Source organism: Ranitomeya variabilis, chromosome 6 (genome assembly GCF_051348905.1).
Source record: "Ranitomeya variabilis isolate aRanVar5 chromosome 6, aRanVar5.hap1, whole genome shotgun sequence".
In the NCBI taxonomy this organism is placed as follows: domain Eukaryota; kingdom Metazoa; phylum Chordata; class Amphibia; order Anura; family Dendrobatidae; genus Ranitomeya; species Ranitomeya variabilis.
Genome location: NC_135237.1, coordinates 580,245,467 through 580,273,133, shown reverse-complemented (window position 1 = coordinate 580,273,133; position 27,667 = coordinate 580,245,467). Strand labels below are relative to the sequence as shown.

Below are 27,667 nucleotides of genomic sequence, written 5' to 3'. Positions count from 1 at the left end.
CAGCGATGAAATAAGGTGCTGGCCTTCTAGCTCCGACCAACGATGTCACAGCAGGATCCTGATCGCTGCTGTGTGTCAAACACAATATCGCTATCCAGGACGCTGCAATGTCACGGATCGCTATCGTTATCGTTGTTAAGTTGTTCAGTGTGAAGGTACCTTTACTGTGAGTGAATGTAACATTGATTCCTGAGGATGAACTGACGAGCAAGAAAATCACTAATAAAACACAACAAAACCGGTGCTCCGTGCTGGAAAAAGTCTCCGCTCTACGTCCATTTGTCTTATAGTCTTTAGTAAGTGGCCATATCCGCACACATAACTATTGTGTTTAGTGTACAGTGTAGGATTTAGTAAATAGGATATATAGTGGTGTGATGACAAAGCATTTATTTCTTAATTATGCCAAATGTATTTTCCAGTAGGTCAAGAGACATAAGCCATGGTTCATATGAGCCTGAACGTTGACTCTTGAATTGATGCTTGTTGGAGCTTATTGTGCTTCTATCCTTGTAGGACAGGGTAGCAGGGTCATTAAATAATCAATGTTTGCTAATATGTTGATTACCCATTGTATCAGTTCATGTAGCATGTTGACCTGCAAACATGGAAGGACAAAATATGCAGATTGTTTGAATACTGGAACAAAAAAGGGATGCTCGGCGGCTCCTGAAGATGGAGGTCTGGAGCCGGTGGAGGCCTGTGGCCTACAAATTAGTTTGATACACCCCACACATGGTCAGCACATTGGGACTGGGTCACCATTTTCCTGTAAAGCAACAAGGCTTTATGAACCAGCAGCTCACTCGCAGTCACATTACACATCAATGGAGGAATAGAGCTGTGCAGTGAGAACATATGGAGTTACCATGCTGCAGGACATCTATCACCAGGAGAACTTCTTGGTCTACAAGCATCAGTTCAGCCTAGTAGAGGATCAAAGCCTCCGATAGTGAACATCCACCATCTGGGAATGGAAGATTTCTCACACTGGATCTACAAGTGTAAGTTCAGCTTAGTGAGGAAGCAGAGAAGCTGTAGAGGTAACATGGTGAAATGTCCACAACTGAGTCATGAAGACTTCTACTAGGTCCACAAACATTAGTCCATCTTGTGGTTCTTCAGCTGTTCTGTAGCTGCGACAGCCACCATGCTATGACACCGATAATAAAATCACGGACACATGGCGGATGCTGAGATGTTTAATAGCTGGAAGGACAAAGCTTAGTACACAATCTATAGAGAGCGGTAGTGTGACACTCAACCCCACACGTGATGGGAAACGAGACCCCTGATTGTCAGCTCTCCTATCCTGGGCACTAGAAGATGGGAAGATGGGAGGAATTGATCAAGGACAGGCCAAACCCTGACTAATAATGAGGCTCTAATATTGAGTATTAATGACCAGATGGAGCAGAGTATGGCTGGTTTTGTATCGTCCCCACACAGCAGCGACGTGGATAGCTTTTGGGTTTGGGTTACATCTGTATTTCTAGACTTTGTTGACTTCTTTAAGGAGATTATGGCTGCATTACCAATCAGAAAAGGAGAAGTATAAGGATGACCATCAGATCTACCCTTATAATTGGAAATCTACTGAAGTAATGAGGACTCGATCTCCAGACAGTTCATTGTCGTCTTCTGTGTGGATGGAAGCTTCTCGTTGGGAATCGAATGTTTTCTCTTTGTGGGCAGGTTCTCAGGGTAAAGGGGCACCCCAAGCATGGAGATGTCAATGGTGATCAACATAGTCTTGCTGCTGTAAACATGTTATGGTCAGGGATCTTGGACATTGTGTCTCCTGTAGAAGGAGTCATACTTGGAGGCATGAGTCTTGAGGTACACGTAGGGAGAAGGAAGAAAATAGATTTTGGAGGTTTCATTTTCCAGCTGAAAAAAGGAAAAAAACAAAGTATATATCAGAGTGTAAATGTGTATAAAGGAGTGTATCATGCATATATCAGTGTAGAGTGGATATAAAAAGTCTACACACCCTTGTAAAATGTCTGGTTTTTGTCATGTAAACAAATCCTATTAAGAATAATCATCTCAGGACATTTTTCACCCAATGTTGCCCAGAAATATTGAAAAGACAAGAAGAAAATTGATATTGGAGGCTGACAGCAACATTAAAGGAGCTGCAGGAATTTCTGTTCAGTCCTGGTTGTGTCCTGCATGTGACCACAATCTCCCATGATTTTCATATGTCTGGAGTGAAGGTTGGGGGATGTAATGGCAACTTACAATCCTCCTGTAAACATGTGTAGCTGCAGCAAGACACCTGGATCTGCAGGTGGTCCTGCCTTTCAGCTGCAAAGTCATAGATAACACCCTCACCATTAGCTAGAATGCAGCTCCTACAGGAAGACCCCCTGTGGATCCAAACCATGCTGTCTGCTTTGTTCTGAATTTCACAGGGAAAATATGGGCTTGTCGTGCACCCTGGCCACACACCTGTTACATTTTCATGAGCTCTGGGCTGGACTGAATACCTTCCAGGGTCTTGATCTGTTCTAGCACCCAGGGTATGGAGATACGTAAAACCACTACTAGAAGTCATGTAGCAAAAATGTGCTTGGTCTTAACACGTAGCAAGGGCCCGGCCAGATGTTCAGAAAGGAGTTATGATTTTTCATAGGTTTTGGGCGATTTAGCTACAAACTTCCAGGGTAGGGGACTTAGGATCAGCCCAGAGGGCAGGAAGGGACTGACCCAAAGGGGATAAAAGCTAGTGTAAGACCATGTTGTCTGTCTCTCTGATCCATGTGGTCCACTGCAAATGGGGGAAGAGGGGGCTAACGTTGACTAACTTGCTGTGAAGGACCTAGGACCCAGCTGTAAGCCGATGCCTTCTGAGGTCTAGCGCACACATGATCGAACATCACCCGGTAATTAACATGAACCATCTGCTTATATCTTTTGTACTTCCCTCTTATTTGCATATCTGGCCATTGTATACGTGTAACCATCATGTATATAGTGTATTGTCTAGTGTTCCCTTAAGGCGACTAAATATATAATTTAACCTTGGACTGCTCTTTTATCTTGATTCACGTATCCACACGTCCGTTTCTCGGTTTAATTTTCCATGCTACCGGGGCTGATTTCTGGCCTGATATAACCCCATTACCGGACCAGATGTATATCGAACAAAGAACTGGTAGCAGTCCTACCAGGCACTGTTTCACTGGTGCTAGTGAAAGGCGCCTGTCAGGGTTGTGGGCCAGTGTGGTGCCACGTCAATGACTGCGAGGGCCACCTTCTCTCACTCCCATGCCTCCCTGGGCCCGTGTGGACAGGGGGAGTCTGGGTAAAACTGTACCAGTCTGACCTTACGTGTCCCAAGGGGGTGCGGAACATCACGTTGGTACAATTGGGGAGCCCTTACCACGTGATTCCACTGATGTAATATTGACGTCAGGTGGGATGGCAAGGAGCGGATCCTTCACAAGTAGAGATGGGCAGACACCTGGATGTTCGGTTTGGCCGAACAGTTACAACAAGTTCAGGTACCAGAACAGTACCCGGACCCCATTCACTTGAATGGGGGGCCTGAACATCCAGTGTATGCCACTCTGTCATGTGCATGACAGCGCAGCAAACACCGCTTCTGATCGGCGGTGAAATCATTCCCGCCGGTGAGAGAGCCGCAGTTCCCACGCTGTCAAAAGACAGCATGAGCACCAGAAGCAGACATACCGCATGTGCAGCTGCACCGAGGCCCGGAGGTGGAGGGGGCCCTGCAGGAGAGCTAATAATGAGGGCAGTCTGGACCACTTCTCCGGCCCCGAGGCTCTGAAGGGGGCCCTGGCCAGATTGCCCTCATGTACGGCGGACAGCGAGCGATCCCTGCAGCTTCTGCCACGGACGCCGGAAGGTGAGAATATAATATATATATTTTTTTATTATTATTATTTTTAACATTCTATGTTTTTACTATTGATGCTGCATAGGCTGCATCAATAGTAAAAAGTTGGTCCGTGGGTGCTGACTGGAGGGGAGTAGGGATGGGCCAATTCGCGGCCGGACTGTACCTGTCGCTGATTGGGCGCGACCAATCAGCGACGCGGGATTTCCATGACAGAAACAGACGGAAATGGACCTTAGACGATTATATATAGATATTGGTGCGTGGCTAATAGTATATTAATGGTGGGTACATATCTGTATTCAGGGGGGACACAAGTATGTATAGAATGTACGTGACCTTGTTATTTCCTGGCCTGGGATGATCATCGTGACAAGACGAGTCGTGGCTGGGAGATGTCGACATGAAGGTCTGACCAGATGGAGAAGAAACAGCAGAAAGCGGCTCTAATCAGACGAGACGTCAGCGGTGCCTGGATGTAGATATTATTCTGTGTGACGTGCAGTGATAATCTTATCTGTTACATCCCTTATTCTACATTCTCAGTGTGAAATGTCCGTGTGCTGCCAGGTTATTTATCAGACGGCACATGGACTCAGTTTTATATGTTCATTCACACATGCATGAAAATCACAGATCTGTGAAGGTCAGAGAATGTTCTGTTCTGATCCGATTTTGAAGATCAGAATAGGACATGCGCAATGCGTCTGTAAAAGCTCGCAGCATACCAACACTGCACACGGATACAGGAATGTAGCCGTACTATGTACAGCACAGTCCCTTAGTATATAGTGTACTCACTTATTATGTACAGCACAAACCCTTAGTATATAGTGTACTCACTTATTATGCACAGCGCTGTCCTTAGTATATAATGTACTCACTTATTATGCACAGCGCTGTCCTTAGTATATAATGTACTCACTTATTATGTACAGCACAGACTCTTAGTATATAGTGTACTCACTTATTATGCATAGCGCTGTCCTTAGTATATAATGTACTCACTTATTATGTACAGCACAAACCCTTAGAATATAGTGTACTCACTTATTATGCACAGCGCTGTCCTTAGTATATAATGTACTCACTTAATATGTACAGCACAGTCCCTTAGTATATAGTGTACTCATATATTATGTACAGCGCTGTCCTTAGTTACATAGTTTCCTCTTTTATTATGCATAACACCGGCCCTTATTACGTACAATCCTCTCTAGTTATATATGGTGCTGTCCCTTATTATATAGCTTCCTCTGCTGTTATGTACAGTGCTGTCTCTTACATAGTGTATTCTTGTTATTTTTGTTGTTCACAGCGCCCTCTTTTATTACATAGTCCCCTCTCTTGCTAGATATAAAATGACTGCTGGCGGAGCAGCCAGTGACCAGATGACCAGTCTATCAGCCCCTCCATTAGAAAAGAAGTTTTCCCGTGGTACATCAGCCATCATTGCATTATATCTCTAACAAGAGAGGATGGTATGTAATAAAGAACAAGGCTCTACATAACCCCATGTGTTAAGGACAGTGCTGTACATAACAAGAGAGGGCATTGTGTAATCCAAAGGTGACATCAACCCCACAAATATGAACCCCACTTGCCACCGCTACAGGGCAAGTGGGAAGAGCCGGGCAAAGCACCAGAATTGGTGCATCTAATAGATGGCACATCTTTTCTGGGCGGCTGCGGGCTGCTAGTTTCAGGTGGGTGGGGGGGGGAGCAATATCCATGTCCCCTTACCAGCCTGAGAATACCAGCCCCCAGCTGTCTGATTTAGCAAGGCTGGTTGTCAAAAATGGGGGGACCCCACATAATTAAAAAAAAAAAACTATTTAAATAATTTTAAAATACGGCGAGGGGACCCTTCTATTCTTGATAACCAGCCCTGCTGAAGCTGACAGCTGAGGGTTGCAGCCCCCAGTTGTGAGTTTTGCCTGGCTGGTTATCAAAAATACAGTGGAACCCACTCAATTTTTTAATTATTTACGGCGCGTGAGCTCGCTAATTAATACACCCATCAGCCACTCCTGCTTTTACTGTTATTGGCGGCAGCAGGTGTCAGATGATGGGAGCAGTTGTCCCATCAGCTGACCCCAGTGACCGGAGGTAAACTCTATACTTCCGATCACAGCTGAGCGCTCCCGCTGTCCTTTGACAGCATGGGAACCGTGGGTCTCTGACCGACGTGGAGGATTTCACTGCCAATCAGAAGTGGTGTTTGCCGCACTGTCATGCATGACAGAGTGACAAACACCCGGTGTTCGGGCAGCCGAACCCAAACAGTAACACGGACTTCCTGGTGAAGTCTGTGTTCAGTGTCCATGACAGTAGTTGTTTGGTACGGACGCCGAACTTTACTGTTAGGGTATGGCTCCACGGTCCGGAGGGGCGGCGGTATCGCCGCAGCGGCGAAGCCGCTCGGCGCTAAGCCCCGCCCCCTTTCTGGGACGCGATGGTGCCGGATGTGTACAGTACACATCCGGGATCATCGCACCCCTCGCCATAGGGCCCTGTGATATGCCTTGCGGGGACGCTGCGTCCCCGCAAGGTGTACGGACATGCTGCGATCTGAAAAGACACGCAGCATGTCAGGAGTTTCCACGCATAGTGGAGACGGGATTTCATAAAATCCCCTCCACTATGCTGGAACATCTGGACGCTGCTTGTTTGACGCTGCAGCGTCAAACAAGCAGCGTTTACTTACCGTGGAAACATACCCTTAGGGTTCGCCCATCTCTGTTCACAAGTGGTGGTAGTGGTGGGATTCTGTGTGATCTCTCTGGTGTCTGTCACCACATCCAGTCTTTAGGAGAGAGTTACATGATGGAAACCTTTTCCTACAAAGAGAATAATCCAGGCCTGGCGATGTGTAACCAAAACCTCCATCACATTGGCCAGAAGCAGGAAACGTGATCTGTCTGATGAGACCAAGCAGGAACTCTGTGGACATAATCCCAGAAGATGTAAATCCGACACTGGTCATCACCAGAAGACTTCCATCCCCACAGTGGGGCATAATGGGGGCAGCATTTGGCTCTGGGGTTGTTTTTAGGCTGATGGAACTGGGGCCTTAGTTAAGGGGGAGGGGATTATGAACAGAACAAAGACAATTTCACAAAACAACTTCACCAGGAGAAGATGGAAGTTCTGGTACGGCACAGCCCAGACCTGAACCAAGGAGCAATCTGTGGTGACCTGAAGAGGGCCCTGTACACAGGAGATGTCCCACAATCTGTGGTGACCTGAAGAGGGCGCTGTACACAGGAGATGTCCCCACAATCTGTGGTGACCTGAAGAGGGCGCTGTACACAGGAGATGTCCCACAATCTGCGGTGACCTGAAGAGGACACTGTACACAGGAGATGTCCCCGCAATCTGTGGTGACCTGAAGAGGACGCCGTACACAGGAGATGTCCCCGCAATATGTGGTGACCTGAAGAGGACGCTGTACACAGGAGATGCCCCCGCAATCTGTGGTGACCTGAAGAGGGCGCTGTACACAGGAGATGCCCCCGCAATCTGTGATGACCTGAAGAGGGCGCTGTACACAGGAAATGTCCCCACAATCTGCGGTGACCTGAAGAGGGCGCTGTACACAGGAGATGTCCCACAATCTGCGGTGACCTGAAGAGGACGCTGTACACAGGAGATGGCCCCGCAATCTGTGGTGACCTGAAGAGGACGCTGTACACAGGAGATGCCCCCGCAATCTGTGGTGACCTGAAGAGGGCGCTGTACACAGGAGATGCCCCCGCAATCTGTGGTGACCTGAAGAGGGCGCTGTACACAGGAGATGCCCCGCAATCTGTGGTGACCTGAAGAGGGCGCTGTACACAGGAGATGTCCCCACAATCTGTGGTGACCTGAAGAGGGCGCTGTACACAGGAGATGCCCCGCAATCTGTGGTGACCTGAAGAGGGCGCTGTACACAGATGTCCCCGCAATCTGTGGTGACCTGAAGAGGGCGCTGTACACAGGAGATGTCCCCACAATCTGTGGTGACCTGAAGAGGGCGCTGTACACAGGAGATGCCCCGCAATCTGTGGTGACCTGAAGAGGGCGCTGTACACAGATGTCCCCGCAATCTGTGGTGACCTGAAGAGGGCGCTGTACACAGGAGATGTCCCCGCAATCTGTGGTGACCTGAAGAGGACGCTGTACACAGGAGATGTCCCCGCAATCTGTGGTGACCTGAAGAGGACGCTGTACACAGGAGATGTCCCCGCAATCTGTGGTGACCTGAAGAGGGCGCTGTACACAGGAGATGTCCCCGCAATCTGTGGTGACCTGAAGAGGGCGCTGTACACAGGAGATGTCCCCGCAATCTGTGGTGACCTGAAGAGGGCGCTGTACACAGGAAATGTCCCCACAATCTGTGGTGACCTGAAGAGGACGCTGTACACAGGAGATGTCCCCGCAATCTGTGGTGACCTGAAGAGGGCGCTGTACACAGGAGATGTCCCCGCAATCTGTGGTGACCTGAAGAGGACGCTGTACACAGGAGATGTCCCCGCAATCTGTGGTGACCTGAAGAGGGCGCTGTACACAGGAGATGTCCCCCGCAATCTGTGGTGACCTGAAGAGGGCGCTGTACACAGGAGATGTCCCCACAATCTGTGGTGACCTGAAGAGGGCGCTGTACACAGGAGATGCCCCGCAATCTGTGGTGACCTGAAGAGGGCGCTGTACACAGATGTCCCCGCAATCTGTGGTGACCTGAAGAGGGCGCTGTACACAGGAGATGTCCCCGCAATCTGTGGTGACCTGAAGAGGGCGCTGTACACAGGAGATGTCCCCGCAATCTGTGGTCACCTGAAGAGGACGCTGTACACAGGAGATGCCCCCGCAATCTGTGGTGACCTGAAGAGGGCGCTGTACACAGGAGATGTCCTCGCAATCTGTGGTGACCTGAAGAGGACGCTGTACACAGGAGATGTCCCCGCAATCTGTGGTGACCTGAAGAGGACGCTGTACACAGGAGATGTCCCCGCAATCTGTGGTGACCTGAAGAGGGCGCTGTACACAGGAGATGTCCCCGCAATCTGTGGTGACCTGAAGAGGACGCTGTACACAGGAGATGTCCCCGCAATCTGTGGTGACCTGAAGAGGGGGCTGTACACAGGAGATGCCCCCACAATCTGTGGTGACCTGAAGAGGACGCTGTACACAGGAGATGTCCCCGCAATCTGTGGTGACCTGAAGAGGGCGCTGTACACAGGAGATGTCCCCGCAATCTGTGGTGACCTGAAGAGGACGCTGTACACAGGAGATGTCCCCGCAATCTGTGGTGACCTGAAGAGGACGCTGTACACAGGAGATGTCCCCGCAATCTGTGGTGACCTGAAGAGGACGCTGTACACAGGAGATGTCCCCGCAATCTGTGGTGACCTGAAGAGGACGCTGTACACAGGAGATGCCCCTGATAGATGTGGAGCTAATGCCAGGAGGAGCCGGCTAAGATGGCCAATTCAAGATGTGCCAAGTGAAGGAGCCGACTCAAAAACACAGAGCTCTGCCAGAAACTCACAGGGGACTGCAGCAAAGGATTAGTGTAAGGGTGTACATGTAGCGCCCCCACTGCCGCAGGGCCGAGGGGTACCCGGTACCGGGCCTCTGAGTCCCTGCTCTGGGGTTGTCACGGTGGCTAGGCCCGATCCGTGACCCTGCCGAGGGGCGCACAGTGCAAGATGTGGATAGATGATGGTGGTAGTGACGCTATAGTGGTGCGGTGCAGTAAATAACGAGGACACCAGGTTGCAGTCTCTTTACCTCTTTACTGAAGATCTCGGGGTCCTCAGTCCGGAGTCCGGATAACCAGGCTGCGCAAGTCCGGCCGGTCCAATGGCACCTCCAGAGTTCTCTTAACAGGTGGAAATCTGTGCCTTCCTTCTTAGCGCTATGTGTTGTGGTCCTTCCCTGCTGTGCTTACGGAAAGTCCCCACAACTGTTGTGTCCGTTTCTTAAGTTCCCTCACAACTCGATTAGATGATGTTCTGCTAATCCTCCGTCCCTCCCTGATGTTACGGTTAGGACGGCACCCGTATGACGGGTAGGCTCGGAGCTCTTCCGGGACCCTAGAGTCGCCCCTCTCCACTAGTTGCCCCCCAAGACTGCATAGGTGATTTAGGTGAGACAGCCCGCCTGAGACTGACTGTCCTGCAGCTGTTTGGAGTATTGCTTGAAGCTGAATGTTATGATACTCCCTCGGCGTTCCGGCCACCGGTTGTGCGCCTCAGTAGGATGTTGCCTCGGTCTTACAGCATGACCCCTACTGGTATTTCTCCTTGTTGCTTTGATCTCGTTTCTCACTCAGCACAATCTATCTCGCTTCTAATCCTTCCTTGGGCACCGCCGCTATCCTGAGCAGGCACGGTCCCGTTACGTTCGCTCAAGTTGCCAAGCCTCTGTCAGGATCCCACCCCTGACAGAGACCCTACCGAATCTTCTCCCGCAACACCCTCTGCCACAAGGTGTTGCCTGGTTCCAACCCAGTCAGCTTTCTCTCTAACTTCCTGCCTGACCCCCAGTTTTACCAGTGTGTGGAGAGTGGCCTAATGAATAGCACCCTTAGCTCCCCCTGGAGGCCCGACTGTGAAATGTATTGGTGTCTGTGATACCTGATCAGATGAACTCCTTCAGTGCCATCAGACGTACCATAGCTCCCCTTAGTGGCGGAGCCACAGTACTGCAACGACCAGGACTCTGGGGCGCTGCATACAGATTAATGCAACTACGTTGTTTCTACATCTGAAATATTTCAGTTCCTCAATGGATTTGTACAGATTATCGGCTAAATTAAACAGGGAAAAGTCCTGAAATTATTCTCCTATGTTGGATTATTTACATGACAAAAACCTGGGATTTTAAAGCACCACTTCAGCGTTCTTGTTTTTTTAATTCCAGCATTGCAGTAGTATCACTAATAACGTTTCCCTGCTCATAGTAAAATACTCACCAGCCGCCATCTTATTCTGTTCTCTACAAAACAAATCTGGCCTTTACGAAAATGCGCAAGAATAAGCCATTTTTTAAAGCAAGCCATAAGAAGTCCCATGTAAGGGACACAGTGAGCACAAGGAAGAAAAGGCTCTGGTGACACCAAAGGAGAATTGGGCTTAAAGAAAAATGCTATGTGTGGTGGAAAACTAACACTGTACATACTCCTGAAAACATCATCCCCACCGTCACACATGGTGGTAGTATGCTGCTGTGGGGACATCTTTCTTCAGCAGGGGCAGGGAAGCTTGTCACAGTTGATGAGAAGATGGATGGAGCTAAATACAGGACAATCCTGGAGGAAAACCTGTTGGAGGCTGAAAACAAAAACTGAGACTGGGGTGCAGGTTCACCTTCCAGCAAGTCAACGACCCTTAACATCCTGCCTGAGCCACAATGGAGGGTTCAGAACAGAGCAAATTCCTTTGTGTGAACGGCGCAATCACCGTCTGGACCCAAATCCCAGAGAATCTGTGACAAGATGTGAAAATTACTGATCACAGACATCTCCATCCAATCTCACTGAGCGAGGGGGCAAAATGTCACCTCTAGATGAGCAAAGCTGGAGAGACAGACCCCAAAGACTGCAAGGAAAGGTGGTCCTAGAAAGTACTGACTCAAGGAGGCTGAATACTAATGCACGGCAGAGAAGGAGGCCAGGACAAGACTCACACAGAGTTTGTAGTCAGAAGCTGCAGTCTCAAGATGGCGGATCAAGACCGGAGCGGCGCTGGGAAGAGCTGGAGATGGCGGCTGGTGGGTGTAAGAATAGGGGCAGGGGGCTTACATTAATGCCACCACTTAGAAATAGAAAAACAAATGCTGGACTGGAGCTTTAATGGGTGTGTAGACTTTGTATATGCCCGACATATCGGAGGGTGTCGGTGTATATGTCAGTATAGACCAGAGGGCATCGCCATCCTCCATGGTGGAGGTTTCACATTACCTGGGAGCGTGAAGGATTCCTCCGACTCGGGATCAGGATCTGAAAAAATAAATAAATAAATGATCAGTAGTGATCGGGGCGACTGGATTAGGGGTCATGTCACCTGCCACAGACTCCACCTTTTAGGCTCTTACCTTCTTTGGACTCCAGAGACTCCGCCGGGATATCGAGGACGGGACCTACAAGAGAAAACGGTGCAACATAACAAAATGTGGCCGCCATGTTACCGCCATGTCAGGGGCTCCGATTTACAGATCTCGGCCTCCAGGCAGTGAACGGGAGCAGAGGATGGAAACCTGTGAGGACCTAGTCCTGCTCACACAGCTGACGGTTTGTTACAATGTAGCAGGATTCAGCACTATACACATCGGGGCTGTTATTTGGGGAGGTGACATTGCCCCGCGGCTCGGAGCTCGTGCACACTGCGCTTCTTAGTAGTCGTGACTCCACCATACTCGGAGAACAGCGCCACCCAGTGACACAAGATAGACGGCAGGTTTCCTAGGGGCGATCTCAGGACTTTGTAATGTGAGGAGCAATCCTACAGTAGTGTTCACAAGCACGAGTTCTTCACAATCTTTCTCCTAGTTTTAGTTCCAGCATCGGGAACATCGCTCGCTGTTATCTATATCATTTATAACTACTTTACAGAAAACAACAAGAAATGAACATTGGGCCGTTGTAATAATCTGCAGTGTCTGCTTTTGTCTTTACTATTTTGGGGGGGATTTATCCTTCCTGTGAGTCACTGACCTGATATTTCATTGTTACCTGCAGTTTTTTTAGACGGAGTCACCACCTTCTGCCCCCATCACCTGTTATTCCAGCCCAGGATGCTTGGACGACATCACACAATGTTTGGCATTTGTTGGCTTTGCCTCAGAAACGGCATTTTTTTATATCGCCCCACACGTGCTTTATCGGATTAAGGTCCGGGGATTGGGCTGGCCGCTCCATAACCTCAATTTTGTTGGGCTGGAACCAAGATTTTGCTCATCTACTGCTGTGTTTAGGGTCGCTCTCTTGGTGAAACCCCCATTTCAGGGGCTTATCCTCATCAGTGTAAGGCAACACGACCTCAAGTATTTTAATATGTAAAACCTGGTCCATGATACCTGGTATGGGGTAAATAGGTCCGGCACCATAGTAAGAAGCCTGCCCGTATCATGATACTTCACCACCATGCTTCACTGTGTGCAGAGTGTACTGTGGCTGAAAATTTTGGGGTCGTCTGCGAACTGTCGGTGGCCATTGAACACACCATTTTACTTTCATCAGTCCACAAAATGTTTAACCATTTCTCTTTAGGACAGTTGATGTGTTCTTTGGCACATTGTATCCTCTTCAGTACATGTTTTTTTGTTTTGTTTTTTTAACAGTGGGACTTTGCGGTGACTTCTTTGCAAGAGTAATATCACACAGGAGTCTTCTGTCTCAGTCCTCACAGGTAACATGAGACTGTGTGATCATCCTGGAGCCGATCATTGGTAACGTCAGACTGTGTGTGATCATCCTGGAGCCAATCACTGGTAATGTGAGACTGTCTGATCATCCTGGAGCCGATCATTGGTAATGTGAGACTGTGATCATCCTGGAGCCGATCATTGGTAGCGTGAGACTGTGATCATCCTGGAGCCGATCATTGGTAACGTCAGACTGTCTGTGATCATCCTGGAGCCGATCATTGGTAGCGTGAGACTGTGATCATCCTGGAGCCGATCATTGGTAACGTGAGACTGTGATCATCCTGGAGCCGATCATTGGTAACGTGAGACTGTCTGTGATCATCCTGGAGCCAATCACTGGTAATGTGAGACTGATCATCCTGGAGCCGATCATTGGTAACATGAGACTGTGATCATCCTGGAGCCGATCATTGGTAACGTGAGACTGTGATCATCCTGGAGCCGATCACTGGTAACGTGAGAGTGTCTGATCATCCTGGAGCCGATCATTGGTAACGTGAGACTGTGATCATCCTGGAGCCGATCATTGGTAACGTGAGAGTGTCTGATCATCCTGGAGCCGATCATTGGTAACGTGAGACTGTCTGTGATCATCCTGGAGCCGATCATTGCTAACGTGAGAGTGTCTGATCATCCTGGAGCCGATCATTGGTAACGTGAAACTGTCTGTGATCATCCTGGAGCCGATCATTGGTAACGTGAGAGTGTCTGATCATCCTGGAGCCAGACATTGGTAACGTGAAACTGTCTGTGATCATCCTGGAGCCGATCATTGGTAACGTGAGAGTGTCTGATCATCCTGGAGCCGATCATTGGTAACGTGAGAGTGTCTGATCATCCTGGAGCCGATCATTGGTAACGTGAGACTGTGATCATCCTGGAGCCGATCATTGGTAACGTGAGACTGTCTGTGATCATCCTGGAGCCGATCATTGCTAACGTGAGAGTGTCTGATCATCCTGGAGCCAGTCATTGGTAACGTGAAACTGTCTGTGATCATCCTGGAGCTGATCGTTGGCGGAGCCTTTGCCATTCTTCCATCCATTTGATGGTCGTCTTCCATTTTCTTCCTCGTCTCTCTGCTTTGGTTTCCATTATAAAGCATTGGAGATCATTGTAGCCGAACGGCCGATCATTGTCTGCACTTCTATATAAGTTTTACCTTCTCCAATCAACTTTTTACTCAAAGTATGCTGTTCGTCTGAACAATGTCTTGAACGACTCATATTTCCCAGGCTTTCTAGGAGAAATACATGTACAACATGTCCTGGCTTCATCCTTAAATAAGGACCACGTGAGTCATCCGTCTCCTCACAGAATGATGGACCTCACTGATTGATCTCCACACTGATATTATTGTGATCATCCCCTGTCAATTAATTATTCTATTACACAGACTCAGTAACCTGCAGATCATGGATGCGGAGTCTGGTGGCTTTCTTACAATCTATTGCACCGACTGGCAAGTTGTGGAATCAACATGTTAGGGCATGTTAGGTTAGGCTATGGGTTGAACTAGATGGACTTAAAGTCTTCCTTCAACCTTAATAACTATGTTGTGATAGAATTTATACAAAAAACAGGGATTCATCTGGACAGTCATATTGGACTGATAGTATTGAACACTACTGTATATGACTATACACAAGTCCCCCCAAACAGACATGGACCACAGAAACCAGAATTCAAAAATGAGACCTCCTGCAAAACGACGCCAGACACCTAAAAAATGACCACCTCTATATCTGCCAGGACATAAAGAGACCAGAATCCGAAAAAGTAATAAAATCGGCATCTTCTCTGATAGAGCCACCATCCATGCAGAATATGGAGGAGACCAGCAATAAAGGAGACAATCGCTGGTCTGGATAGCACACATCCAGCCTATGGTGAACAGCCAAACCTAAGTGACCATACGTGGGAAGAAGGAGGAACGTGGTGACAGGATTTAAGGGTTCATCAGAGAGTAATGGTGGTCCAGCCGAGTCTCCAGGTTACAACAGGACAGAGCAGAGATTCACCAGAAAGGTCAACCATGGTTAGAGGAGTCCTCAGTGGGAAGCTCTGATGCTCCTCTTACATCACTGTGAAATCTGCCATAATCCTTGAGAGTTTTACACCAGATAGTGGAATATGAGGTGACCACAGCCCGGCTTAGTAATTGTCCCCAATATACAGAACTGCTAGGACTTCTCCATTTGTTTTGACAGAGGAACTTTCTGCGTGACCCACAGCAACCAATCACAGTATAGCTTCGTTTATCGAAAAAATAACACAACTTTGGCTGCTATGGGTGGCAAGGCTTGGTTTCATGGCAGAAACGAGGTCTCATTTATCAAAACTGCCTGGAAGATATGCTGTCTGCAGGACCCATAGCCACCAATTAGAATGCAGCTTTCATCCTGTAAACAGCCCTGGGATTATAAGAGTAACATTGTGATTGGTCATGGTTGGTAAAAAAAAGACAGTTTAGATAATTCTGCTATTATGTGGGATCCTTAGGAAAAATCAAGACTGCTGCCACATCCGGCTGAGCTGTGCATCCTGCGCTGTGCACCATACGCCAGTCATCAGCCCAGAAGACTCTCAGAAAAAAAAGTGAATTGTTCAAATCAAGTCTCTGTAATAAATATTTTAGTTTTTTTTCCCCCTGTCTCACTGTTAGTATTGGAAAATAGCCTGAAATATTGCAACCTGAGCAGTGATCACCGAAATTATCTGCCCACAAACTGTGGAAAAACAGAAAACATGCCACTGAGGTGATCTCCTCAGCATTGTTACAATCTCTGTCGAACAGATTACATTGTAAAGAATCCCAGGAGAAACACAGATGGGAGGAAGACACCGAGGAGAACCACAGACTGAATTAAGAGGTCGAAGAGAACCACCAACAGAAAGAAGACACCGAGGAGAACCACCAACAGGAAGAAGACACCGAGGAGAACCACAGATGGGAAGAAGACACCGAGGAGAACCACAGACTGAAGTAAGAGGCTGAAGAGAACCACCAACAGGATGAAGACGCCGAGGAGAACCACCAACAGGAAGAAGATGCCGAGAAGAACCACCGACAGGAAGAAGACACTGGGGAGAACCACAGAGGTGACGAATACACCGAGGAGAACCACAGACTGAAGAGGCTGAAGAGAACCACCAACAGGAAGAAGATGCCAAGGAGAACCACCAACAGGAAGAAGACGCCGAGGAGAACCACCAACAGGAAGAAGACACCAAGGAGAAACACAGAAGGGAGGAAGACACCGAGGAGAACCACAGACTGAAGTAAGAGGGCAAAGAGAACCACAGACAGGAGGAAGATGCCGAGGAGAGCCACCCACAGGAAGAAGAAGCCGAGGAGAACCACCCACAGGAAGAAGATGCTGAGGAGAACCACCAACAGGAAGAAGATGCCGAGGAGAACCACCAACAGGAAGAAGATGCCGAGGAGAACCACCCACAGGAAGAATACACTGAGGAAAACCACAAACAGGAGGAAGACACCGAGGAGAACCACTGACTGAAGTAAGAGGGCGAAGAGAACCACAGAGAGGAGGAAGATGCAGAAGAGAACCACCAACAGGAGGAAGACACCGATGAGAACCACCGGCGGGAAGAAGACGCCAAGGAGAACCACAGATGGGAAGAAGACACCAAGGAGAACCACAGACGGGAAGAAGACACCAAGGAGAACCACAGACGGGAAGAAGACACCAAGGAGAACCACAGACTGAAGTAAGAGGCTGAAGAGAACGACAGACAGGAGGAAGGTGCCGAGGAGAATCACCCACGGGAAGAGGACACCGAGGAGAATCACCAACAGGAAGAATACACTGAGGAGAACTACCGAGGAGAACCACAGACTGAAGTAAGAGGCTGAAGAGAATCACAGACAGTAGGAAGATGCCGAGGAGAACCACCAACAGGAAAAAGACACAGAAGAGAACACAGATATTGTACAGATGCCAGAGAAAACCACATGCAGAAGAAATATACCAAGGAGAATCGCAGACATCATAAAGACGCCAGAGAGATCCACAGTCATCGTAAAGATGCCAAGAAGAATCAGAAAAAAAGATCCTAAAGAGAAGCACAGAATGAAGATAGATGCCGAAAAGAATCACAAATAGAAGAGGAGAGGGACACACAAAAGAAAGATGACAGAGAGAACCATAGACAGAAGAAAGAAAAGTTACTAAGGAGAACCAAAGACTGAAGAAAGCGGGAATAGAGAACCACAGACAAGAGAAGAAAGACGCCTCAGTGATTAAAGTATAATAATTTTCGTACATATTTTTATCCTATCAGTGGTCTTCAAAGTGCACGTGATCACTATTCACCCATTACTTTCTCCTTTTACCATCCCCAAGCATCTTCCCACTTACCTCATTCTCAGGCGCACACTGTTTTCTTATTTTCACCTCCCATATCATTTGCTTTGGCTCTACTCACCCCTTCCTGCTTCCCCTATCCTCTCCTTTATCTCTCAATTCTATCATCCTATAACCACCATCCTCAGGTCCCCCAGATCCACCAATCATGTTCTTATCCTCACCCTTATGACCCCACCATCCCTCCATACCCTCATCCTCACCTCCTTGCATGGTTTCCACATTCACGCTGTCATTGTTCTCACTATTGGAGGACTCGCTGTTGGATGATGCACTTTCCCCTGTTCCATCTGTCTGTAGCCTTTGGCTTCCCTGAAAACTCACTGGATCCTCTACAGAAAAGCATGAAGAGTGAGACCCATCAACGAATGCACCTCCCACCTGCTGGACAAACTACAACTTACCGGCTGGGAGCATTGTCGTCTCAGCCGCCGACTTAGTTTCTGCTACAAGAAGAGACAAAACATGAGGTAACAGAGTATAAAGAAACAAGTATCTCTACACTCAGAAGCACTAATCAATCCCCTCTGATTCTGAACGGAAGATCCATTCTACGATCCACAAACCCAGCCAATATTGAGGATCTCTTCTACAATCCACGCACACTGAGGATTCCCTGTACAATCTACACAACCAACCAACACTGAGGATCCCCTTCTACAATCCCCACACTCCACCCACACTGAGAACCCCTTCTACAATCCCCACACCCCACCAACAAGGAGGATCCCCTCTACGATCTACACATCCCACCCAAACTGAGGATACTGGCTACGATTCACACATCCCACCCACACTGATTATCACCTATACAATCCACACAACTCACCTACATTTACGACTCCCTCTACAATCCACACAACTCCACCACTCCTCCAGAATGAGGACTCCCTCTACAATCCACACCTGACCCACACTGGGGATTTCCTCTACAATCCACACACCCCAGCCACACTGAAGATCCCTTTTATGGTCCACACACCCCACCTACACTGGGGATCCCCTTTATAATCCACGCACCCAACCCAAACTGAAGATCCTGTCTACAATCCACACCCCTTATCCACAGTGGAGACTCCATCTACAATTCCCACACCCCTCTACGATCCACGCTTTCCACCCATACTGAGGATCCCCTCTACAATCCACACACCCCACATTGAAAATCTCATCTACAACCCACCAAAACTAAGAACCCCCTCTACAATCCATACACCACATGCACAATAAGGACTCCCTCTACAATCCACCCACCCCACCCACACTGAGGAGTCTGGGTGGAAGTCCAAAAACATTCCTACACACGGTCCCTCCACAGTTATTATTTGTCAATGTCATGGAGGTTTGAGGTCTCACTTTGTTGTGGGACATCTGTAATCTCCTCGTTTTCTAAAAAAAATGAAAAGAGAAACCCGAGTGAGAAAATATCAAATAAACGTTTATAGGCTGATTATGCCAGCAGACAATGTGGACATGAGGTAATCAGGAGTGGGAGCTGGAGCCTCTATGTGATACTCATACCTGGATGGCCTGCCACTCCAACCATGGACCCGAGACTTCTGACTACTGAGACACAGTCACTGGTCAGAACTGATCAGTTCATTATCATAATTAATTACCCTGTCCAGACCACTCAGCACATTTATGGGCTTCTTATCGGACTCCATTCTAGGAGCGGGGAGACATCTACTTGGAGAGGTGACCTCTTATATCCAACAGCCCATAGAATTGTATCCAACAGAGTGACTAGAAGTGCTTCACAGACTACAAAATCATAACCAGACCAGTCCCAACAATTACCCTGGGGGTATAGAGGAGGACACGAGTCTGCCGTGAGCCTGTAGGGTTAAGGCCCCGTCTCACATAGCGAGATCGCTGCTGAGTCACAAGTTTTGTGACGCAACAGCGACCTCAGTAGCGATCTCGCTATGTGTGACACGTACCAGCGATCAGGCCCCTGCTGCGAGATCGCTGGTCGTGTCAGAATGGCCTGGACCTTTTTTTGGTCGTTGAGGTCCCGCTGACATCGCTGAATCGTTGTGTGTGACACCGATCCAGCGATGTCTTCACTGGTAACCAGGGTAAACATCGGGTTACTAAGCGCAGGGCCGCGCTTAGTAACCCGATGTTTACCCTGGTTACCATCGTAAATGTAAAAAAAAACAAACAGTACATACTCACCATCTGATGTCCGTCAGGTCCCTTGCCGTCTGCTTCCTGCTCTCACTGACTGCCGGCCGTACAGTGAGAAGTGAGAGCACAGCAGTGACGTCACCGCTGCGCTCTGCTCTCACTGTACGGCCGGATCTCAGTCAGAGCAGGAAGCAGACGGCGAGGGACCTGACGGACATCAGATGGTGAGTATGTACTGTTTGTTTTTTTTGGTAACCAGGGTAAACATCGGGTTACTAAGCGCGGCCCTGCGCTTAGTAACCCGATGTTTACCCTGGTTACCCGGGTGCTGCAGGGGGACTTCGGCATCGTTGAAGACAGTTTCAACGATGCCGAAGTCGTTCCCCTGATCGTTGGTCGCTGGAGAGAGCGGTCTGTGTGACAGCTCCCCAGCGACCACACAGCGACTTACCAACGATCACAGCCAGGTCATATCGCTGGTCGTGATCGTTGGTAAATCGCTTAGTGAGACGGGGCCTTTAAGGCTGAGTCACACATAATGATATCGTTAACGATATCGTTGCAACGTCACGCTTTTGGTGACATAAGCAACGATCCCGCTAACGATCTCGTCATGTGTGACAGCGACCAACGATCAGGCCCCTGCTGGGAGATCGTTGGTCGATGGGAACGATCAGGACCTTTTTTTGGTCGCTGATCACCCGCTGTCATCGCTGGATCGGCGTGTGCGACGCCGATCCAGCGATGTGTTCACTTGTAACCAGGGTAAATATCGGGTTACTAAGCGCAGGGCCGCGCTTAGTAACCCGATATTTACCCTGGTTACCATTGTAAAAGTTAAAAAAAACAAAAACAAACAGTACATACTCACATTCTGATGTCTGTCACGTCCCCCGGCGTCCACAGGGTTAAAACTGCTTTCGGCAGGAGCGCTGCTATGCACGCGCTGCTGCCGAGAGCTTCCCTGTGTCAGCACTGGCTGTAAAGCAGAGCACAGCGGTGACGTCACCGCTGCTACTGCCGGCGCTGACACATTCAGTGCAGGGAAGCTCTCGGCAGCAGAGCGTGCATTAGCAGCGCTCTTGCCGAAAGCAGTTTTAACCCTGTGGACGCCGGCAGGGGACGTGACAGACATCAGAATGTGAGTATGTAGTGTTTTTTTTTTTTACTTTTACAATGGTAACCAGGGTAAATATCGGGTTACTAAGCGCGGCCCTGCGCTTAGTAACCCGATGTTTACCCTGGTTACCCGGGTGCTGCAGGGGGACTTTGGCATCGTTGAAGACAGTTTCAACGATGCCGAAGTCGTTCCCCTGATCGTTGGTCGCTGGAGAGAGCTGTCTATGTGACAGCTCCCCAGCGACCACACAACGACTTACCAACGATCACGGCCAGGTCGTATCGCTGCTCGTGATCGTTGGTAAGTCATTTAGTGTAACTCCAGGTTTATAGACTTACCTGCAATGGAGCTCTCTATGGGGGGTGTCGTGTCCACAATGGTCACAGTCTCCTCTACAGATAACACAAGGAGACAATGATGAGACGTGAAGTCCAGAAGAAAACTGAGTGCTTCTCTGTGCGACCAGAGGACTTTTCATGGGGCCTCACAGTTACTAAAATGATCATTATCAAGAAAGCAAAAATTTTAACTCAATCACCACAATAATTGAAAATGCCATAAACTATGCATTCATCGACCCAAAAGTCAGAAAAAAGCAGACAAGGTAAAATATCAGAGAAAAAGCAACAATGCAGAAACCAACTATGTACCCACCATGAAGACGCAACACCTTAGGGTCAACACCTCCACCACAGAGTGACCAACTTCAAACCTGCCACCATACAGCACCCCAAGGGTCACCACTCCACTGCCCCCAACATGGTGTAACCAACTACAAACATGCCACCACCACACAATGCCCAGAGGGTCACCACCCCACCGCCTCCAACCAGGAAACGATCATCACACAGCACCCTGAGTGTCATGACGTCCACCACAGTGGGACCAACCACAAACTTGCTACCACACAGCACTTAATGGGTCAACACCCCACCGCCTCCAATATGGAGTAACCAACCACCAACTTGCCACTACCTACAACATGGAGTAATCAATCACAAACCTGCCATTACCATGCAACTCTCCGAGAGTTGCCACCCCACCGCCACCAACATGGTGTAACCAACCATGAACTAGCCACTACCACACAACACCTTGAGGGTCATTACCTTCAACATGGAGTAATCAACCTCAAACTTGCAACCATCATACCACACCCCAAGGGACGCTACCCCACTGCCTCCAACTTGGTGTAACCAACCAGAAACCTACCACCACTATAAAAAACTCCCTGAGGGTCACCACCCCACCACCTCCAATATGGTGTAACAAACCACAAACCTGCCACCACACAACTCCCCAAGGGTCACCACCCCACCACCTCCAACATGGTGTAACCAACCGTGAACCTGCCACCACCACACAACTCCCCAAGAGTCACCACCCCACCACCTCCAACATGGTGTAACCAACCGTGAACCTGCCACCACCACACAACTCCCCAAGAGTCACCACCTCCATGTAACAAACCATAAACCTGCCATCACCACACAACTCCCCGAGAGTCACCACCCCTCCACCTCCAACATGGTGTAACCAACCGTGAACCTGCCACCACCACACAACTCCCCAAGAGTCACCACCTCCATGTAACAAACCACAAACCTGCCACCACCACACAACTCCAGGAGAGTCGCCATCCCATCACTTCTAACACAATGCAATCCTGGAAGAAAATGGAGACCGCATCCCAGTTACATGACTCTACATTGTGAGCTGAGGAACCCCCAGATGATAGTGACAACCTAAGTCATGTCCCAGAGCCCCGACTACCCAGACTTACCCTGAGCGGCCACAGTAGAGACAATCAGAAGAGCAGCCAAACAGAGGAGAGCCATCCTGAGGAGAGCAGAGGCCAATGTAAGCAACCACAGACCAAGAACTAAGAAACCAGCCCCCTTTCTGACAACCAGCCAGTATATATGTGTGAGAGGTTGTCAGCCCCGCTCCCAGGTGATGACAATACTGATAAAATGACATGCGACCAGAAAATGAGACCAAACCCCTTATACTCCAGCACCGACCCTCATCTACCACTGCTGACAACCTGCCTGTATACATGTGAGAGGTTGTCAGCCCCGTTTTACGTCGGGGGCTTTCTGTATCTGGTGGTCGCAGTTTTTCTGGGGTTCCTTGGGATAATCACAGGACTTTCCCCAGATGAGACCCCACTAACCAAAACTCCACAGTCAGTGATCGGCACCTGTGAATGACAACCCCCATGATTTCATCAGAGCGTACCTGGTGAGAGTGCTCATTGTGCTGCGTCCTCTGAAGAGCAGACAGGTGAGTGCAGCCCCCCAGTCCTGACTGATATACAGGTACCGCCCGCACCGCCCACTACAACCCCCAGCGGACACGTCTGTCAACCCCGGAGTCACCGCCAGATACACGGCTCAGCAGTCAGTATCACACAGGAGAGGATTAGATACACGGCTCAGCAGTCAGTATCACACGGGAGGGGATTAGATACACGGCTCAGCAGTCAGTATCACACAGGATAGGATTAGATACACGGCTCAGCAGTCAGTATCACACAGGATAGGATTAGATACACGGCTCAGCGGTCAGTATCACACAGGAGGGGATTAGATACACGGCTCAGCAGTCAGTATCACACAGGATAGGATTAGATACACGGCTCAGCGGTCAGTATCACACCGGAGAGGATTAGATACATGGCTCAGCAGTCAGTATCACACGGGATAGGATTAGATACACGGCTCAGCAGTCAGTATCACACCGGAGAGGATTAGATACATGGCTCAGCAGTCAGTATCACACAGGAGAGGATTAGATACACGGCTCAGCAGTCAGTATCACACAGGATAGGATTAGATACACGGCTCAGCGGTCAGTATCACACAGGAGGGGATTAGATACACGGCTCAGCAGTCAGTATCACACAGGATAGGATTAGATACACGGCTCAGCGGTCAGTATCACACCGGAGAGGATTAGATACATGGCTCAGCAGTCAGTATCACACGGGATAGGATTAGATACACGGCTCAGCAGTCAGTATCACACCGGAGAGGATTAGATACATGGCTCAGCAGTCAGTATCACACGGGATAGGATTAGATACACGGCTCAGCAGTCAGTATCACACAGGAGAGGATCAGATACACGGCTCAGCAGTCAGTATCACACGGGAGAGGATTAGATACACGGCTCAGCAGTCAGCATCACACGGGAGAGGATTAGATACACGGCTCAGCAGTCAGTATCACACAGGAGAGGATTAGATACACAGCTCAGCAGTCAGTATCACACAGGAGAGGATTAGATACACGGCTCAGCAGTCAGTATCACACAGGAGGGGATTAGATACACGGCTCAGCAGTCAGTATCACACAGGAGGGGATTAGATACACGGCTCAGCAGTCAGTATCACACAGGAGAGGATCAGATACACGGCTCAGCAGTCAGTATCACACGGGAGAGGATTAGATACACGGCTCAGCAGTCAGTATCACACAGGACAGGATTAGATACACGGCTCAGCAGTCAGTATCACACGGGAGAGGATTAGATACACGGCTCAGCAGTCAGTATCACACAGGAGAGGATCAGATACACGGCTCAGCAGTCAGTATCACACGGGAGAGGATTAGATACACGGCTCAGCAGTCAGTATCACACAGGACAGGATTAGATACACGGCTCAGCAGTCAGTATCACACGGGAGAGGATTAGATACACGGCTCAGCAGTCAGTATCACACAGGACAGGATTAGATACACGGCTCAGCAGTCAGTATCACACGGGAGAGGATCAGATACACGGCTCAGCAGTCAGTATCACACAGGATAGGATTAGATACACGGCTCAGCAGTCAGTATCACACAGGATAGGATCAGATACACGGCTCAGCAGGCAGTATCACACAGGATAGGATTAGATACACGGCTCAGCAGTCAGTATCACACGGGAGAGGATTAGATACACGGCTCAGCAGTCAGTATCACACAGGAGAGGATCAGATACACGGCTCAGCAGTCAGTATCACACAGGATAGGATTAGATACATGGCTCAGCAGTCAGTATCACACAGGATAGGATTAGATACACGGCTCAGCAGTCAGTATCACACAGGATAGGATTAGATACACGGCTCAGCAGTCAGTATCACACAGGAGGGGATTAGATACACGGCTCAGCAGTCAGTATCACACAGGAGAGGATCAGATACACGGCTCAGCAGTCAGTATCACACGGGAGAGGATTAGATACACAGCTCAGCTGTCGGTATCACACAGGACAGGATTAGATACACAGCTCAGCAGTCAGTATCACACAGGAGAGGATTAGATACACGGCTCAGCAGTCAGTATCACACAGGAGAGGATTAGATACACGGCTCAGCAGTCAGTATCACACAGGAGGGGATTAGATACACGGCTCAGCATAGTATCACACAGGATAGGATTAGATACACGGCTCAGCAGTCAGTATCACACAGGAGAGGATTAGATACACGGCTCAGCAGACAGTGTCACACAGGATAGGATTAGATACACGGCTCAGCAGTCAGTATCACACAGGATAGGATTAGATACACGGCTCAGCAGTCAGTATCACACAGGATAGGATTAGATACACGGCTCAGCAGTCAGTATCACACAGGATAGGATTAGATACACGGCTCAGCAGTCAGTATCACACAGGAGAGGATTAGATACACGGCTCAGCAGTCAGTATCACACAGGAGAGGATTAGATACACGGCTCAGCAGTCAGTATCACTCAGGAGAGGATTAGATACACGGCTCAGCAGTCAGTATCACACAGGAGAGGATTAGATACACGGCTCAGCAGTCAGTATCACACAGGAGGGGATTAGATACACGGCTCAGCAGTCAGTATCACACAGGAGGGGATTAGATACATGGCTCAGCAGTCAGTATCACACAGGAGAGGATTAGATACACGGCTCAGCAGTCAGTATCACTCAGGAGAGGATTAGATACACGGCTCAGCAGTCAGTATCACACAGGAGAGGATTAGATACACGGCTCAGCAGTCAGTATCACACAGGAGGGGATTAGATACACGGCTCAGCAGTCAGTATCACACAGGAGGGGATTAGATACACGGCTCAGCAGACAGTATCACACAGGAGAGGATTAGATACACGGCTCAGCAGTCAGTATCACACAGGAGGGGATTAGATACATGGCTCAGCAGACAGTATCACACTGGAGAGGATTAGATACACGGCTCAGCAGACAGTATCACACAGGAGAGGATTAGATACACAGCTCAGCAGTCAGTATCACACAGGAGAGGATTAGATACACAGCTCAGCAGTCAGTATCACACAGGAGAGGATTAGATACACGGCTCAGCAGTCAGTATCACACAGGAGAGGATTAGATACACGGCTCAGCAGTCAGTATCACACAGGATAGGATTAGATACACGGCTCAGCAGTCAGTATCACACAGGAGAGGATTAGATACACGGCTCAGCAGTCAGTATCACACAGGAGATGATTAGATACACGGCTCAGCAGTCAGTATCACACGGGAGAGGATTAGATACATGGCTCAGCAGTCAGTATCACACAGGAGGGGATTAGATACACGGCTCAGCAGTCAGTATCACACAGGAGAGGATTAGATACACGGCTCAGCAGTCAGTATCACACAGGATAGGATTAGATACACGGCTCAGCAGTCAGTATCACACAGGAGAGGATTAGATACACGGCTCAGCAGTCAGTATCACACAGTATAGGATTAGATACACAGCTGAGCAGTCAGTATCACACAGGAGAGGATTAGATACACGGCTCAGCAGTCAGTATCACACGGGAGAGGATTAGATACACGGCTCAGCAGTCAGTATCACACAGGAGAGGATTAGATACACGGCTCAGCAGTCAGTATCACACAGGAGGGGATTAGATACACGGCTCAGCAGTCAGTATCACACAGGAGAGGATTAGATACACGGCTCAGCAGACAGTATCACACAGGAGAGGATTAGATACATTGCTCAGCAGTCAGTATCACACAGGAGGGGATTAGATACACGGCTCAGCAGTCAGTATCACACGGGAGAGGATTAGATACACGGCTCAGCAGTCAGTATCACACAGGACAGGATTAGATACACGGCTCAGCAGACAGTATCACACAGGAGAGGATTAGATACACGGCTCAGCAGTCAGTATCACACAGGATAGGATTAGATACACAGCTCAGCAGTCAGTATTACACAGGAGAGGATTAGATACACGGCTCAGCAGTCAGTATCACACAGGAGAGGATTAGATACACGGCTCAGCAGTCAGTATCACACGGGAGAGGATTAGATACATGGCTCAGCAGTCAGTATCACACAGGATAGGATTAGATACACGGCTCAGCAGTCAGTATCACACAGGATAGTATTAGATACACGGCTCAGCAGTCAGTATCACACAGGAGGGGATTAGATACACGGCTCAGCAGTCAATATCACACGGGAGAGGATTAGATACACGGCTCAGCAGTCAGTATCACACAGGAGAGGATTAGATACACGGCTCAGCAGTCAGTATCACACAGGAGAGGATTAGATACACGGCTCAGCAGTCAGTATCACACAGGAGGGGATTAGATACACGGCTCAGCAGTCAGTATCACACAGGAGGGGATTAGATACACAGCTCAGCAGTCAGTATCACACAGGAGAGGATTAGATACACGGCTCAGCAGTCAGTAGCACACGGGAGAGGATTAGATACACGGCTCAGCAG

The 27,667-nt window shown here is 48.9% G+C and overlaps 1 protein-coding gene across 3 annotated transcripts; it reads right to left on the bottom strand.

The window, feature by feature from the left end:
• Positions 1 to 1,188: 1,188 nt before the first annotated feature.
• Positions 1,189 to 23,237, bottom strand: LOC143783164 (uncharacterized). 3 transcript variants are annotated; one of them, XM_077271521.1, is made up of 9 exons: positions 23,162 to 23,235; positions 22,704 to 22,759; positions 21,259 to 21,312; positions 19,024 to 19,056; positions 18,072 to 18,113; positions 17,871 to 17,999; positions 11,948 to 11,992; positions 11,814 to 11,852; positions 1,189 to 1,890 (listed from the first exon to the last, which is right to left on the bottom strand). In XM_077271521.1, the coding sequence occupies exons 1-9, from the start codon at positions 23,176 to 23,178 to the stop codon at positions 1,880 to 1,882; spliced, it is 426 nt and encodes a 141-aa protein (XP_077127636.1). In that variant the 5' UTR covers positions 23,179 to 23,235; the 3' UTR covers positions 1,189 to 1,879. The 3 variants fall into 3 exon arrangements, with proteins under 3 accessions (XP_077127636.1, XP_077127637.1, XP_077127638.1); XM_077271522.1 differs by having other exon boundaries at positions 1,748 to 1,890; positions 18,072 to 18,110; positions 23,162 to 23,236; XM_077271523.1 differs by lacking the exon at positions 17,871 to 17,999 and having other exon boundaries at positions 1,748 to 1,890; positions 23,162 to 23,237.
• Between the last annotated feature and the right edge of the window lie 4,430 nt (positions 23,238 to 27,667).

What these genes read in the sequence shown, in the direction of transcription:
- LOC143783164 (XM_077271521.1), bottom strand. An exon ending in CATAGAGAGCTCCATTGCAG is followed by an intron (nt 19,057 to 21,258) that starts GTAAGTCTATAA and finishes CATTTTTTTTAG; the next exon opens with AAAACGAGGAGATTACAGAT. An exon ending in TGTGGAAACCATGCAAGGAG is followed by an intron (nt 11,993 to 17,870) that starts GTGAGGATGAGG and finishes TTTCTCTTGTAG; the next exon opens with GTCCCGTCCTCGATATCCCG.